Below are 16,456 nucleotides of genomic sequence, written 5' to 3' on the forward strand. Positions count from 1 at the left end.
AGAAACTGCACAATCCTCTAGCACGTCCAACACATAAGCTATGATAACATTTTTATACAAGACTAAATTTTGAAATAAATCAGAATGCGAAAAAAAAGAGATTAAGTGAATAAATCATTCTAAGCATCAAAATCCATATCACTAAACTAATCCACAAACATGGATAAATTATATCAATTAATGATGGAAAGGAAGAATGAAAAAGAAAGAAAGAAATGAATATGAATACAAGTATTTGTAAATAACATTCCAATAGCAATAATTTCTTATTCATCACGAAATTTGTTCTATCAAGTCATCACATGTACTATATGTTTCATTTCGATAATGATGAAAAATAGAAGAGCGGTTCTGCGTTATCCAGAAGACTACCTGTTAATACTGTTACTATGTGGAATTTTCGGACCCTGCATATATTGATCTTGTAATGTGAAACCATCAATTGTTGCCGAAAGATGCTTTGTTGGTATTTGCGAAAATTTCTTTGCACCCGAATCATATCTTAAAGAACAATAAACAAATAATCAAATCAATAATCTACGGGGAGACACGAAAACACCACTATAATGATAAATGGATCTCAGTTTATATTAGTGATCCAAAGCGATAGGCTTCTGCAGCTCATTTCGAAAATATCTGAGCATTATATGGTATTACAAAAGAACATATATTTACTAAGTTTAACTTGCAATGCGCATCAAGTAAGACCGTTCACGAAAGATATCAAAACCACACGAAATCATTCTCAAATCATTCCTTTGTTGTGCTATCCGTTCTATTCTGGCTAATTAAACGGCATAAAATTAAAGTCTCTTTATTAGAGTAGCAACCTTTTAACCTTTTACCTCATTGTTTCTATGACTGATATTTACACTCACATTTTACCATTTATTTAGTGTTTAATGTCCTTGTTCTAACAATGTAACAGCGCATATTTTGAAATATGAATTGAAGAGAAAAACATACTTGAACATAAGATGCATCATCGATTCATGACAAATATTAGGGCCTCTTCCATGAATACGATGAGCGGCATCTGATTGTTGATCCCAACTATATGCGCCTAAATAGCGACATTTTTGATCCCGGAACAGCAAAAGAAAGTGTTTACTGTCACTTTTTGCTAGTTCACCAAGTACCTGAAAATTTTGAGTAGAAATAGGCATATTACATAAATTGGACACTTTGGCGTAACAGTGTCTAATTAAACTATCTTATTAAATTTCATTCTTAGCACTTAGAAAAATCAAAAAAAATCTCTGATAGTTTTAATTAAAAACAAAAACTGTGTTAAACTTATTTGAAATGCATGAAAAATAGCAATTTAGGTCTTATTGTAGTCATAAAACAAAAAAAAATTTACTTCAGCACGCTGTTTATCCCAAACACTTCCGGGAAACACCGAATATTGCAAAGCATTTATAATCATTGATCGATTCGATTTATGGACATATTTCGAGAAGAGTTTCAGTGCTGTAATCACGAAATATTGAACAAGTTGGGACGATAAATATAGTAACCTTCTATTTTAATTTAATATTAAGCAAATGATAAAAACACACTAAAATACAGAACTGAGGCATTTACTTGGTTCAGCAGTACTTGGTACAGGAATACGAGCTGACGACGGCGCACTGCTCTCTTCAAAGCTACTCTGTGATCGACCTTGACGTTTCGTTCGTAGATTCGTTCCTTCCATCTTAAAAAAGTCATCCGTTCAAAGCATCACAAAGTCAAATAACTAAATGAAAATAATAAGCCAAAAATTTAAGCCTATAATATCCGAAAAGAGGAAGTTATACTTCTTCAGTTTTTAAAAGTCTTCATCCTCTCCTAGTTTTTTTCTCTTTTTTTCTTCGCCCTTCTCATCCAGCTTTTTCGAATTAAATTTAACGTGACTGAATGACAGAATTTTTTTATATTTTCGAAAAATTATGAGAATAAAGCATTACCGTGCTTTTTGGTCGTGGTACTAAGGGCGGTTGGCTATATCCTCGACTACTGGGTAGATCATTATTTTCCAGCTCTTTTTCCATCTTTTTACGCTTGTAGTCATCTAATATTCTTTGCCTGACGTATAAGCATAAGTAAATTGAGTAAAGTGGAGCTTCCCGCATAAATAAAGTGAGCTTCGTGTTTTGCCACTTTATAAAAATAAAGTACAAAGTGACCTTTGCAATTCGCGTTCACGTTTCCGTTGTTCAGCAGCTTCCTGTCTTTCCAGTTCAGCTTGCCTACGTTCGGCATTTTTAGCTTCAATTTCTCCTACTTTTTGCTCGATTTGTTCACGACGTCGTAAGGTTTTCGCTAACAACGCTTCACGTTTTGCTTCCATTTCAGGAGTCTGTAAAGTATACTAACAAATAACGATTACTATGTACTAGAAATGCTATAAATATTAGAAATTATAAAGTTCAGCATGAAATTTCGATCAAAATTTGGAAAACGAAATTCCAGAGAAGACCATTAATCCAAGAATGCGAGCATTACCATAACCGTTCAGTCGACAAAAATGCCATCACATGTGTTAAAAATACTTACATTCGATAAATCAGCACTATATCAGTCACCAGCACATTCCTCTTAAAGTACCCTTCATTTAAATATACATCTTAACCGATCTTTTTTGTCTTTTTTGGACTCAAACTTTAAGGAGAAATATCTCACAGCTTCTCCACATGAATAATCATCGTTACTTTTACCTTACTACGACTTCACCTAAGCTGGAATTTCTGGAAAAAAAGATATTTATGAAACTGATAAAAGCAGCCATAGCTAAATAACTCAAGCCATCCTACTAGCGCAATACCTGGAAAACTTAATTTTTTTTATTTCCTGATCAAGTGATTTCATGGCCAAGTCACTATCTGACTTGGTATGAAATCACTTGATCAGGAAATATAATTAGCTAACCACGTTGATAACAGGTTTATCAGCTGCATCATCAACAATGAACTGTGAGGCACGCGTAGACGAAAGCTTTCGATTCACAGGTGGAGGAGGTGCATCGGCATTTGTGGATGAAATAGGATCTTTCGGTGGACTCTGTTGATGTCCTGGTTTATCATTCTCCTCTACAATATAAAATATATGTTTCATGCTAGCCAAGAAACTTGACATTTAGGTATGTAAAAAACATCAATTATATGAAAATATTCCCATTTTAAATAGACATTTCAAACTGAACATACGAAATAATCGATTCTTAAATCCACTCAAAGGAATTTTCCAGCTTAAGTAAGCTATACAGTATGATCACACACATGCAAGAAGAATCCTAAGTAAATCATCCGTAAAATAAAAACCAGCGGAGGTATACGCAAAAGCACGATAAATGGATGCAGTTACGTACACTAAGAGAATGGTCAAATTAGTCAAAAAAATGTTACTCTGCTTGATATAAGGATCGAAATCAGTTTGTTGAAGATTCTGAGGCACATTAGCTTCTCTTTGATGTAAGGATACGCATTCCAGCACTTTGACACCATTTACACTTTCAGACGGTTCTGCCAATTGGTTCTAGAGATATAAAAGTTTTGAGGTTTGGAAGTTAAACCAGCAATTTTCGCTGAGTCTCAGAATTCAAGAAACGCAATGTAACGAAACGCCAACCATTAAAATACTGCAGGTGGATTAAGTAAAGTGAAAAAAGACTTGTGTTACCTGCAGCAGTGAAGGAACTCCTGGCAGAAGCTCAGGTTGATTCGATAAATCCATTTCACTTTTCGCAAACGTTTTATTCTCCCAAGTACGCCTTTGTGGCCGCATCGTTTGCCCAGCTTTATAAGTGAGTCCCCAGTTCGTCAAATTACGATTTATCTCAAGCGATGGATCCAGACGACTCGACGATGCCTGGAGCAGAATTACAAGGAAGTAAGTATAGCGAATAAACTAAAATCAACAGTGGGTAAATTTCGAAAACTGTGAACCTTTAAATTTAGATAAAGAATTCGCACCTAAACAATTCTCATCAAAATAAGACCTAAGATAAGCAAAGTGAGAATTAACATCATTTCGATGAAGTCGAAATGTATTGTTCGCAACCGCAGTGGAATTAGCGACAGCATTATTAAGTATAAATGGTGAGCCAACAACAGGATGAGCACCAGTATCCTGTGGATGTAAAACATAGCTACCATCCAGATTCAGTTGATACTGTGGTGTTGGTAGCTGAGAACCGGAAACAACATGAGATGCATAAACAGGCATTGTCGATTGATAGTCCGAATGATTGGAGTATCCGTTCAGAGGCATCTGGAATCAACCGTTTCAGCACTGACATCAATAATCAAAGTAAGTGAAGGCATATATTTTGAAGAGATGCAAAACATTAATAATATGACCAACGGAAACAGCGTTTAGATGAATAACATTCAAATCTTTCATTAAGAAATAAAAAAAAAAAAAAAAAACGGTACAGGAAATCTGTAAGAGAGTACGACCAAGAAGCAATCTACTGGTGAATCGCTGGTTAATTTTGAAAATCAAAAAAGATCAAGTCATCGATCCCTGGATTGGAGAACTGGAATCAATAAATAACTGACTTACATTACTAAAATAAGAAAAAGGCCTTTTTCGAATTTCAGATTTCAGGGAATTTTGAAATTTGAACTTCAAAAATGAGACCTGCAGTGTATGCGTAGGAAACGACTGATTTTGATCCGGTGAATGAAGCGAAGACTGTCCGAACAACTGTGGTTCTAAAGAGGCCATAAAAGGTGTCGCGTAAGTATGCTGCTGTGTTTGGTGCATCGACTTTAGAGCATTATGTGGTAAGGTTGCATAAGAACCGTTAAGCATATGATTTTGTTCATTAATCAAACCAAACTCTGCAAGAAACAGTGGCAATAATGCTGCCACTAAAAAGTTTTACTTCCAAATAAGCGCAATTATCAGAACAAACTATTGGAAATTCCTCCTTTATGGGTGAAAAATGTAATTTCGCTGATGTGATTCTGTAATAACATAGCTATGTATATCTAGAAAGAAATTCCAAAAATCGCCCTTAACATCAGGAATAAAACCTATTATTAGCAATTTATATTCAGTATTCAAAGACCACAATATAGGACTCACAATATTCAAAAGACAAACTACTGCTGGCCAACCTATTATTTAAAAAACTCGACGTCATGTACACAAAAACAGGAAATTACCTGTATGGATAGCAGGTTGAGAAATGGCATGTGTCATTTGACGTTGTTCGTCAACCTGGCGGCTCAGGTGCTCCTGCTGCACAGACATCTCTTGAAGTCGTTTCTACAAAGGAGAGGAGAATAAAGATTAAGTTATAGAATAAATAAATAACGAAGTACAACAACCAAATACCTTCAAATCTTGTACAGTTTCCTTCAAGAAAGACAACTCTTCTGACTGTTGCGCTTGAGAACTACCTATTTCACTTGCTGCACGTGATCGTGCATCGGAACCCTGCAAATTGACGTAAATGCTAAAACTTATAACTTATTACCACTGAATTACTGTTTCGATCTGATAGGATTCCATTTGTTTTTTGAAAGGTTACTTATCCATTTCGGAAAGCGTGCAAAAAGAAGTCTTTAAGTGCCCTGCTACACCACAGCAAACCAAAATTAAAATATTACTCATGAAACGATAATTGGTGTCGCTGATTGTAAATTGATGCTCATGGAGAAGATAAATAACTGAAGTCATCTTATGATTCTTATACATGATCTATTTTAAATGTTATTTGATTAATGATGGATTAAAGGTGATTCATAAACTCTGCTGCGAGATATTTCGTGAACATATGTTACTGCCCCATTTAAGATTAAAATAATAAAGCACTTTTTCCAGACGCTGCATAAGCGTGAAGAATGCATCCTTTTGTTTCTGTGCGCGCTCCGATTCACTCTGATTCCTGAAAAACATAACTTATATGAAAAAGTTTTAAACCGAAAAGCAACGTCTTTGAAGCACCAAGAATTAAGACTAATCTTACGGATTACGAAAGTTTGAGTTCCACTTATAGCTTGAAGATAAGAGAAAATGAGGATAGTCTGCATAAAAATTTACCAATCTCATAATCACTACTTGTATTAGCTTATCCTAATATCATATTTATTTTCATACGTTTCCAAATAACGCCTTTTTTCATGTTCACGACGTTTTTCCTCTAATGCCAAACGTATGCTTGCAGCTGGCATTGAATCACTGCGAAGATATGTCCCTCCTTGCGAAAAACTACTTGTAACACCAGTACGATCACCAAATTGTGTCTAAAATTTGATATATTTAAAGAATTGAAGTACAGAACCCTTAACTATTTATTAAAAGATGTTTTATATTTAATTACGGAGATACTAACTAACAGCCTATTAGTGTGTATTTGAGAACTCACCAAAACTCCATAAAGGTAACAGCACAAACATCCCTACATTCCTGAGGTTTGTCTTTTCAGATTAATTTTCCCCAAATCTGAACTAAACTCACCTCCAGGGGTAATGCCGAAAATGAAGTTAGAATGCAATATTACTCACCAGTTCACCAAAGCTGGTTTTATAACCAGTAAAATTCTTCTGATAATGATGTTTCATTGGTTCACCCGAGCTATAATTCCAGAAGTAAATATCAACAGAATCTGTGGCGCATAGTTCTCATTATGTTAAAATAGCTATTAAAGCCATTGCAAACTTATTTTATCCTACATAAGCTTTCTTACTCAACCAAGAATCTGCCATCATAACGCATAATGATTAGTTTCTTGGAGGACTTTATCATTTCTATGAAATGCTGTTGCCGGGCAATTCCTAGTATAATAATCATGAGGATTTTCCGTGATAAAATAATCAACGATCCTCATGAACATCACACTGGCCAAATAGCGTTTTATGTTTTTGATCAATTTTTCGTGCTTTAAGTGGGAAAAAGTAACGAGATTTCATTTTGCAACATAAAAGTCAGCACATATTTAATATGGCAAAAGAGTTCATACCGACTGGTCATCAATGAGTCCGAAGATATCGCAGAAATTGCTGAAATAAAAAGTCTTTTGCTGAGTAAGATAAAAAACTTTACAGCTAGTCTTAGAAGTCACTGCCAAATTATTTCTATTAACTTCTCACTTCAGAAATAATTCTCAAGCACTTCTACAAATTGAACCGCTCGTAGATAAAATTAAATGTAGTGATGAATTGACATGCGGAAGTAAAAGGTTAAAGACAATGAATAATGAACATTAGCTTACTTCGTGACATTTCAGGTTGAAAACGAGATCTAAACTGATTAAGTGCTTTACTAGGAGCAGTTTGAGATCGTAAATCAGGTATGCCATTTACCGGTACAAAACATCTTGCACGTGCAGGCGATGCCTCTATAGGACTAGTAACTGTAAGGGAAAGAAAAATCACTAGTCTCGATTAGTAACATAACAATAAAGCCGAATAATCAAATCCTTTCTGATGAAATACTCAGGAAATCTGCATGAATTTCTTACCGTTTCTTACGCCATCTCCTTCGAAAAGCTGGAAAAGATCGGCTAAAAAAGCGTTTATGTTTGGCTGTAAACTTTCATGAAGATATAGGATATCTTCGATTTCGAAATGAAATGGATTCCATGGTAAACGGGAACAGAACTTTCTGAAATACTCTCAAATATGTACCTCTTGAAACAGTAATGGAAAAATACAGAATATCCTTTCAAAATTATCATTCACCAACATACTGCATGAAATTACTTATAACTACTTCATTTAATGTTTGTGAACAGTTCAGGTTTTAGATCAGGAACGGTTCCGATTCAAGTTAACAGAAATATTTTATTTCTGAATAATCAAGTCCACAGATGAAACAAATTCTAAGTTCTAATCATAAACCGAAAAGGAGAAAAGCCTAGATCAAAAGCAGGAAAAAACAACAATTTACTTAAGAAGCATTAAGTTGTACTGGCAATCGGCAAGGCTCATTGGATCGTTGAAACATATGTCTAAAAAAAGGTTGAAACATATGTCTTTTAGCGGATAAAAGAATACTGTTCTTCTTCAACCTCCCTCTCCAAATTCCGCTTCAGTTCAGATACACAAAGTGTAATGCCATTTTGCCGATATTAAAACCTTAGAAGTGAGAATAATAAACTTCAAATTACTGTAAACATAATAAAAAATAAACCTCGTAGGATCATTTCATTAGGTCGATAAAATCCAACAAGTGCGCAAATACAGGCGCCATCGCACATATCCTCATAGAGATCCTCCATTTCGGGTACTACCATTGATCCATCTGAAAATTATGGAATAACATGAGTAGAGATGCTCAGTCAGAAAAGTAAATCGCACTTCATTTCATTAAAGTATATTACGCGCAGATATCACTATGAAAATTCCAAATTATATCAACATATTAAAATGTCATATAGTTCATCAGCTGTTCTTATAATATGTTAAGAAAATTTTCCACAGTTTATAAGATGTTCATCCTAAAGAATATGGATAACTTCCACGGGCCTACAAACAGGTGCAATTAGTTCCCACAATTCTTTGCACTCCACATCAAAAAATGAATCTATTATTTCAAAAATTCGAAATTTATTTTACGTAAAATTTTCGGCATTGTCAGCATCACATTCACTGAAATATACATTTATCCCGCAGAGAAAATATAAATTTTATATGTTTGAGAAAAGATTACTTACACTGTTCTCTAGGATTTTTATTCATCATCGTAAATTTTTCCATATCATCTCGTACCAGCAAACAAATTTTATTGATCCAAAATAGCAACGCATCAACGCTGTCCATTGGCTCTTCTCGTTTATCAACCGTCGTGTAATTCCTATACGTATCAGATAAATAAGTAGACTTTTGTGCTATAAACTTTCTTCACTTATTTTATTTCACAACTATCACTATTTTCAAAGCAGATGCAGGAACGAATGATCAAGATAGATAGAGAGAAGGGAATAATGAAAGGAATTTTTTGTTCCCTTGAAGTATGCACTATAAGATACTGAAATATGAATGAGAATTAAATCCTTATTCAAGAAACTTTAATGAATTAACAATCAAACAGTCTTTGCTCATATACATTCATTCTTTCCCAGAGAATGAAAATAGAAATCAGGGAGATTTCGGACTAGAAGAAATCCAATTTATTCCCAAGTCGATTTCTGTTCAATCTGTCAGTAATGAATCCTGCTTGTGATTTTATTTTACATTCAGTAATTTCTAATACCATTCCAATTGTACCACAATAAAATCCACTTACTGTACGGCTTCTACCACTTTATCAATCGTAATAATGGATCGCATATGCGCAATCATCAAGGAATCCATAACCGCCAGATGGGCAGCCTGCAAAAATTGGAAGTTTTTAACTGATACAAATTAAACTTGCTCTTCCGGAAGCGCGTTTTAAATGAAGTTCTAAAACAAATTAATTAAAAAATAATTCCATATTAAAATAATCGGATAAATGGTTCACCTGATGAAAAGGTTCAACGGTTGACAGCATCGCCTCGTTGATATTTGCTTCTTCGCCGGATAATGTGATTGGAATGGAATGATTTGTCAAAGCTCGAAGTATAACATTATGCGGCTTCTGAAATTGTACGAATTTTTACAAAGTAATATTCCTATAAGTAAATGATTGCCTTCATCAAGCAATTGGCTTAATCTATGACACATTTACTTCCAAAAGAAACCCAAGGAAAACAGCTATCAAGTGGACACAATCTCTGAATTCCGCGGAAAAGGTTCAATTTCTCGTTGAAGGAAAAGGAAGAAAAAACGACGGGAAAACAAAGAAAGAATTATGAAGAATGGGCAGAATTTCGAAAATTAGTGGTAGCAAAAATTGGTGGTCAAGAAAAAAAAAATTATAAATATGAGAATTCCTTTCTCAGTTTCCGAGGTTCGAAAAGCGGCAAGATGTCGAATATAATCATGCATCACATTTCCAAAAAAAAAAAATAGTATCAACAATAATAATAATAGCAGCAAACTAGAGATTTTTAGATCTTATACACCAAAACACTTTTGATTTCATATGGCAAGATTTAGCGCCTGTGTCCATTTGATTCAAGCGTTCGCATCAATTATATGTTGCATCAACCAATGTAACGTTTGCAACTTTCATACAACTCAAAACGTTCCATATAAAACAACAGTAATTACGCAAAGAAAATTTTTGAAAACTGCATTATTTCCTATAACTAACATTAAGAAGACTTTGATCCTTGAGTATTTTAGCAGCAGCATTACTGTATAATGATGCATTGGTTAAACCCGTCACTACGGCTGCTTCCAACTGGAAAGTATTCTGAAAACAAAAATTTACTTTTTCAAACTATGAGAAAACAGAATGCAGAAATTGATTTGTTATATAAACAAAAAGGATTTGTTGACCAAAATGCCATAATTTGAATATGCTTTCACATAAATCAAACGACTCAACTATTTCCACCTGAAATGTTGCCGTCGGATCAAACCAGAGTTGGAGAATTCTAACGCTTCATAAAGTATGCTATCATACTCCCGAGTTATGCAAGTTTTAATTCAAGTTCCTAAACAAAAATCCACTATAATCCTGTCAAATAAAAATTTTCGTACTGAACAAACATAATACGAAGTACTAACATTGCTGTTCTCTTTGATCGGTTTTACTAAAAGGTCAGGAGCCATACTTCCGTAAACACGTCCAATTAACCATTTCACCGATGCACTTAGTTTACCCTTAAATATTTTTGCGTTAGCGAAATTTACACTTAGATAATCTATGGATGTAAAATAGCAAAAACATACGATCAACCATTTATCTCATCTCATTGTCTGATAAGAAAATTTCTAATTATTCATTTTACACTTTAATAGTACTTCAGTCCTATGATTTAATTTTAATCACTTATCCCACTTATTTACAGGTCTCCTTATTCCTAGCAGGAAAATGTAGCAATTAAAGCAAAATGCGATTGTAGCACTACTAACTAATTAATTACTGCGTCCTTAACTTTAATTTAGGCACAAAGTTTCGAAATAAACGAACTTTCTCGACATTATAACAATTGATAGGAGTGATCCCGGGTAAAGGTTCCTCCATGCTTCTTATTCGTTTCAGTGTAACCCGGGATGAGAAGCTACACAGTGACGAGTGCAGCCACTCGTTTAGTAACACTAAAAAAAATTATAATTAAATTTTACTTCAAATTTCATAAAATTTATAATATTTCAGACGTTTTTTTCGACATTAAATCCATAGAATGATGATTCCCCGTGAAACATAATAAAAAAAAAGAAGACAGTTCCGTGTGAAAGACAATAGAAAAAAAGCGATGAGCAAATCTTAATTATATCTTTTGAACTATGATTTAAAATGGAATCAATCAATTTCTAACGAGCAATATTTTGATAAAAAACATCAGAAACTATTGAAGCAAAATAAAATGTCAGAGTAATATTTCCGATAAAAAATATAAGAAATATTGAAGCAAAATAATGGACAATTTTGTGGATGTTTAATATCAGAATAACCCAAATTAATCATTTCATCATTTCGTGCATCACTTTAATAAAATAGTAAAAGCAAAAAAAAACGCAATTTCTGTAAATATTATTTCTTAATTGACGTCAAAACGTGTGGATTATTTTCGGTACGGGTAGGACAAAGAAAAGGTGCCAAAGCGTAAAAGGCTAATTTAGCATTAGTTTTTGTTGAAAAAAAAATAAAATACCAGATAAAAACATTGAAATAAAGGATTTCTTGATAGATAAACTGTTGCTTAACCATGCAATGATTAGATGATCTTATCTTCCTCCCAACAATCAACTCCTCATGATTTTGAGAAGTGGAGAAATAAGTATGCCTTAATGTCAGCTGACTCATTTATTACACTTCAACTAGTCTTATTGTGCTAAACAAATCTCAATGGAAATGTTTCACAATGTTTAGTACAGGATCATTTCAGTAGATACCATCCTTATCTGTGCTTATCATACATCATCAAAATTAATTGTCATAAATAATCGAAACCAATGTTTCATAAATATAGTTAATTAATCGGGGATTTATAAAGACATTAAGCTAAGCCACACTCTGTATTAGTTCAAGTGATTTAGAAAAAATTTCAAGTACACAAATACGGTACAATTTGAAATATTACACATATGACATAATAATGTCATTTTGCTAAACTGCTTTAGTATTTTATTTTTTCTGCACTTCAAAACAAAAATTATTCTTCCAACATTAATAATTTCATTAAAAAAAGAAAAAAATTATAAATTCACAAATTTCCTCCTCGTCTAAAAAAATGTAAGGCGACAACAATTACTTAAAAATCAGAAAAAAAAATTGAGTGAAATTAAATTATAGTCAGAAAAAAAATTAAGTGAAATTAAATTATACTGTAATATATGTTAAAAGGATAAGAAAATCTTTCATATTTCAAATATCTGTAAATTGTATATATCTATCATAGCAATTCAAATATTAAAAACAATTTCACATTGTTCAGAAATCAAAACTTGACACAACAAAACATGTTTTCGTTCGCCGCATATGGATTTTCTGCCATATCAAAAATTTATTCGCTTTGTGATGTCAACAAATTCCTAATTTTTCAAAACTCTTTCGTCAACTTATCATCTTAAGAAGACATTCATTTCATTTCATAATGCGTATCATTCTCTGATTTATCCATAAAATACACTATTATATCTCTCATCATTCCTATCAGTCCATGCTATCTTCGTCAAATGTTAATCACTGATACCCTAAAATCAAAATTACCCAATAGGTGTACTGATTTTTTTCTCGTTATTACAAAGAAAAAAGTAATTTACATTACAAACAAAAAAAGAAAAAAACCTTCCGTTGGGCAATGTTAGCCTCAATAAAAAGTTTCCGTAGTACCAAAATGCAAGGAAGGAAAAACGATACAATGTTTTGTCAAATATAATTGATGTAAACAAATATGCAAGAAGTAAGAATCCCTAAAATATAAATCGAAATTATTTTAGTAACCACAAATTATAAATATGAGCAACCATCAACGTTTATTCCAACAATAATTTTTAAAAAAAGAATAGAATTTCATCTAAAATTACAATTCATTTTTAATAATTATTCATGACGAATTTTGATGTTTGCTTATTTCAGAAATGTGATGATTTGTAAAGAAACTACAACTTATCATTTAAGATGCTAAACAGACTGTAGCTGTAGCTCACGTCATAGATACGCTAGAAGTGATATAAAGCGTTGATAGGAGAAAATTACATAATAGGAGAAATTACCAGATGAATATTCACTTACAGTCTGTTCGGAATGCGAAAATTTTTGAAGCTCAAAAAGTAGGGCTAAATTCGTTTGAAATTCCAATTTAAATCGAATCGATAAGGAAACTCAGACCAATATTCAACCCCAATCGATGACACAATTTGATAAACTTGATCCAAAATAAGACGATAACAAATGACAAATATAAATGCGGACCAACGATTAATGCATACAGATCCATAGCGCAAATTTTTATGTCTCATCCATTCATCGAACAGTTCAATAAAATTATCATAATTATGCTAAATATTCCATATGAGTCAACTAAGCATAATTAGGCGTAGCAATATATTAACTACGTTATCAGAGTTAGGCTGAAGTATTTATTACAGCCATTATGGAAATTTTAAAAAATTTACCTTTAAATAAACAGTGACTAAATAAGTTTGCCAAATTTCAATGAATAAATTGTTTCGTTTATTTAAATCAATTAATTTCTATTTCTGAATATTATTACTGTAGATTTGCTTCTTACTCACTAATATTAAAGTTTCGTTAAATGATAATCAAGTTTTACTACTTTTTCTCTTCCTATCACTAAAGCTCCTTTTGAATGTTGTTATTGCGAAGCATTATTGCTTATTTAAATGTCATTATACTAAATATATAATTAAATTTTAACTAATTTCATTTTTAATTAATTTTTGCAAAATTTTGATCAATTTTATTTCCACAAAAATGTATGTGCATATGATGTAAATATTAAAAACACAAATGCAAAACTTTATTTTAAATTCTATTTGAAAATAATTGAAGCAGGACAAAGAATAAAATGTTTAAACAATTTTAAAACAACAACATTTAACAAGTTTCAACTAATGCATAGAGTGAAAAATGAGTAAATATTGAAGAAATTGAACAAATGAAATTTTTGATTTTTCCACTTCCCTCTTTTGTCTCGTCTCTTTTGCGCTTTTTTTTTTTCATTTTGCGCATCTCAAGTTATGTGATCTCTTGTCCTGTCATCTGATAAGATCGCAACAAAATATTTTCCTTTTTTCTTTTTGTTCAATGTCAAATGAACTATTTTATTCGAGCAAAAAGTAATTGATGTGTTAAATATAATTTTGAAATAATATCAATGAGATCAATGTGATAGAAACAAATAAAGCAAACAATATGCAATCAATTATTCCTAAAATAATTGAAAAATAAGGCATAAATTTAGATTTATTTAAATAATTTATTAATTTCTATTAAACATAAATTGAAACATAAAAGTGTATCCCATGTTGACAAACAATTATTCTTGCTAAAATGAAACGATATGTTTGTTCGATAATTCCTGGGAATATTTTTGAGGAAATATTCTTTTAAAAATGCAAAACATATGAATTGATTCCTTCTCACATCTACTCAATACAATAATTTTGATCGGGATATCTTAGCTAAATATTATAATAGCAACTCATTTTGATAAGAATTCAAATAATGCATTACAGTAATTCAGTTGATAATTTGATTCATTTATTTTATTTCCATTTCACTCATCAAATTTTATTAAACAACAACCACCTAACCTATATCAAAAAAAAAAGTCCAAAAACTATTCGAAAAATTATTTAAAAACTATTTAAAAAATTATTATTTAAAAAAAATCATCTAAAGGAATTATTTAAAAAGAAAAATTTAGCCTATTAACTGATTTTTACTCAAAAGTTCAACTAGCCGATTAATTTCATTTTTCCTTTTCACTATTGTAATTCCTATGGAAATGATGTAAATTTTGAATTGGATATAATTTGTATTAAAATATTAATTATTACATAAAGGTATACCTAAAACTTTTACAATTACAAAACAAAAAGGAACAGAGTAATATTCCTAAAATTTAACAGGATTAACAATTTTTTTTTAAATGCAATATTCTAGGCTTATAAGCCAGAAGAAAACAATGCAAAGAAAGATCCTAGACTTGTAAGGCAGAACAAAGCAATACAAGGAAATATCCTAGGTTTGTTAGACAAAAAAAAACGATGCAAAAAAATATCCTGAGCTTGTAAGGCAAAGCAAAACAATGCAAAGAAATATCCTAGGCTTGTATGACAGAATAAAACCATAAAAAAATTTATATCCCAACCTTTAGAATTGGGTGAAAAAACCATTAACAAACAAATAATCCCATCAATAATATTTAAATCCTAAAAATAGAATTCGCAAAAAATTTAATTTTATTAATTATTATAATTGGCATAACTTTTTTCGGCAGATTTTATTTGACGAAATAAATTAAATTGTAAATGAAATCATCGTATTCGTTGTAATTTTTTCACTTCCATTTCTGATTTTTCTTCAATCGAAATCTAATTAATGCTTGTGTATAATCACGTCTATTGAATAGTATAACAGGAATTATCGGTCCATTCGCTATTACAATTTTTCCCTTCGATCGATTACAACAAAATCTAAAAACTTACACTTTTTTTGAAAATTGATTTTTAATTTCATCTTTAAAATTTAATATAATTTTTGATATAATACTTTATATGACTTTTATTAATTCTTTTTTTTTCAACCAAAATTAAGCATAAAATTCAGAAATTACTAAATCATTCACATAAATAATTCCCGTCAGTCTGTTATTGATTAGCTTCATTTTTAAATTTGAAGAAAAAAAAATGAAAAAAATTTGAATACCTATAACCAGTTAATCGTTTATCAACATCAGCTTTTATCTCCAAGCCACCAAAAATACATCCTTCTGAACAGGTACCAGAAAGTGCTGTTATTTCCATTTCAACAGTATCACGTTGTCCAGCCTATTCAAATAATTTATAAATTTGATAAATTAAAAATAAATTAAAAAGAAGCAACAAATTGAACTGTGTAAAATGGTAACAATAACTTTAATTGTAGCGAAAACAATGATAATAATAACGATAATAATTATTGTTGAAAAAAGTAATAATAATAATGACAGTAAAAATGACAATGGTAAAAATAATAATAGTAGTAAATAATAATAGTGATAATAACAGAAATGATAATAACAACAGTAATAATAATAACAATCGTAATAATGACAATAACATTATTACTATAATAATAATAATGATAATAATAATGGCAACAGCAATAGCAATAGCAATAAAAAAAAAGTAAATAGGTAACAGTAAGTAATTTGGCATTTAATCTCAAAAAATAGCAATTACGAAAAGAGTCTTAT

The 16,456-nt window shown here is 31.4% G+C and overlaps 2 protein-coding genes across 2 annotated transcripts; both read right to left on the reverse strand.

Annotated features, from left to right (window-relative positions):
* Positions 1-11,052, reverse strand: LOAG_05900 (hypothetical protein; the record flags this gene model as incomplete). Its single annotated transcript, XM_020447005.1, has 27 exons — positions 1-501; positions 967-1,139; positions 1,364-1,473; positions 1,588-1,699; positions 1,953-2,070; positions 2,172-2,344; positions 2,914-3,074; positions 3,390-3,519; positions 3,664-3,852; positions 4,009-4,254; positions 4,627-4,829; positions 5,157-5,259; positions 5,329-5,430; positions 5,809-5,881; positions 6,094-6,239; positions 6,501-6,570; positions 6,956-6,995; positions 7,208-7,348; positions 7,457-7,599; positions 7,885-7,945; positions 8,128-8,238; positions 8,651-8,790; positions 9,223-9,308; positions 9,439-9,555; positions 10,174-10,275; positions 10,593-10,688; positions 10,999-11,052. 27 exons carry the CDS (start codon positions 11,050-11,052, stop codon positions 369-371), a joined length of 3,333 nt encoding a protein of 1,110 aa, XP_020302719.1. The 3' UTR covers positions 1-368.
* Positions 11,053-15,559: 4,507 nt separating this feature from the next.
* On the reverse strand, positions 15,560-16,051 carry LOAG_05901 (hypothetical protein; the record flags this gene model as incomplete). Its single annotated transcript, XM_003141438.2, has 2 exons — positions 15,928-16,051; positions 15,560-15,695 (listed from the first exon to the last, which is right to left on the reverse strand). The coding sequence occupies exons 1-2, from the start codon at positions 16,023-16,025 to the stop codon at positions 15,560-15,562; spliced, it is 234 nt and encodes a 77-aa protein (XP_003141486.1). The 5' UTR covers positions 16,026-16,051.
* Positions 16,052-16,456: the final 405 nt, after the last annotated feature.

This window comes from Loa loa (assembly GCF_000183805.2).
Source record: "Loa loa unplaced genomic scaffold supercont3.170, whole genome shotgun sequence".
Classification (NCBI taxonomy): Eukaryota; Metazoa; Nematoda; class Chromadorea; order Rhabditida; family Onchocercidae; genus Loa; species Loa loa.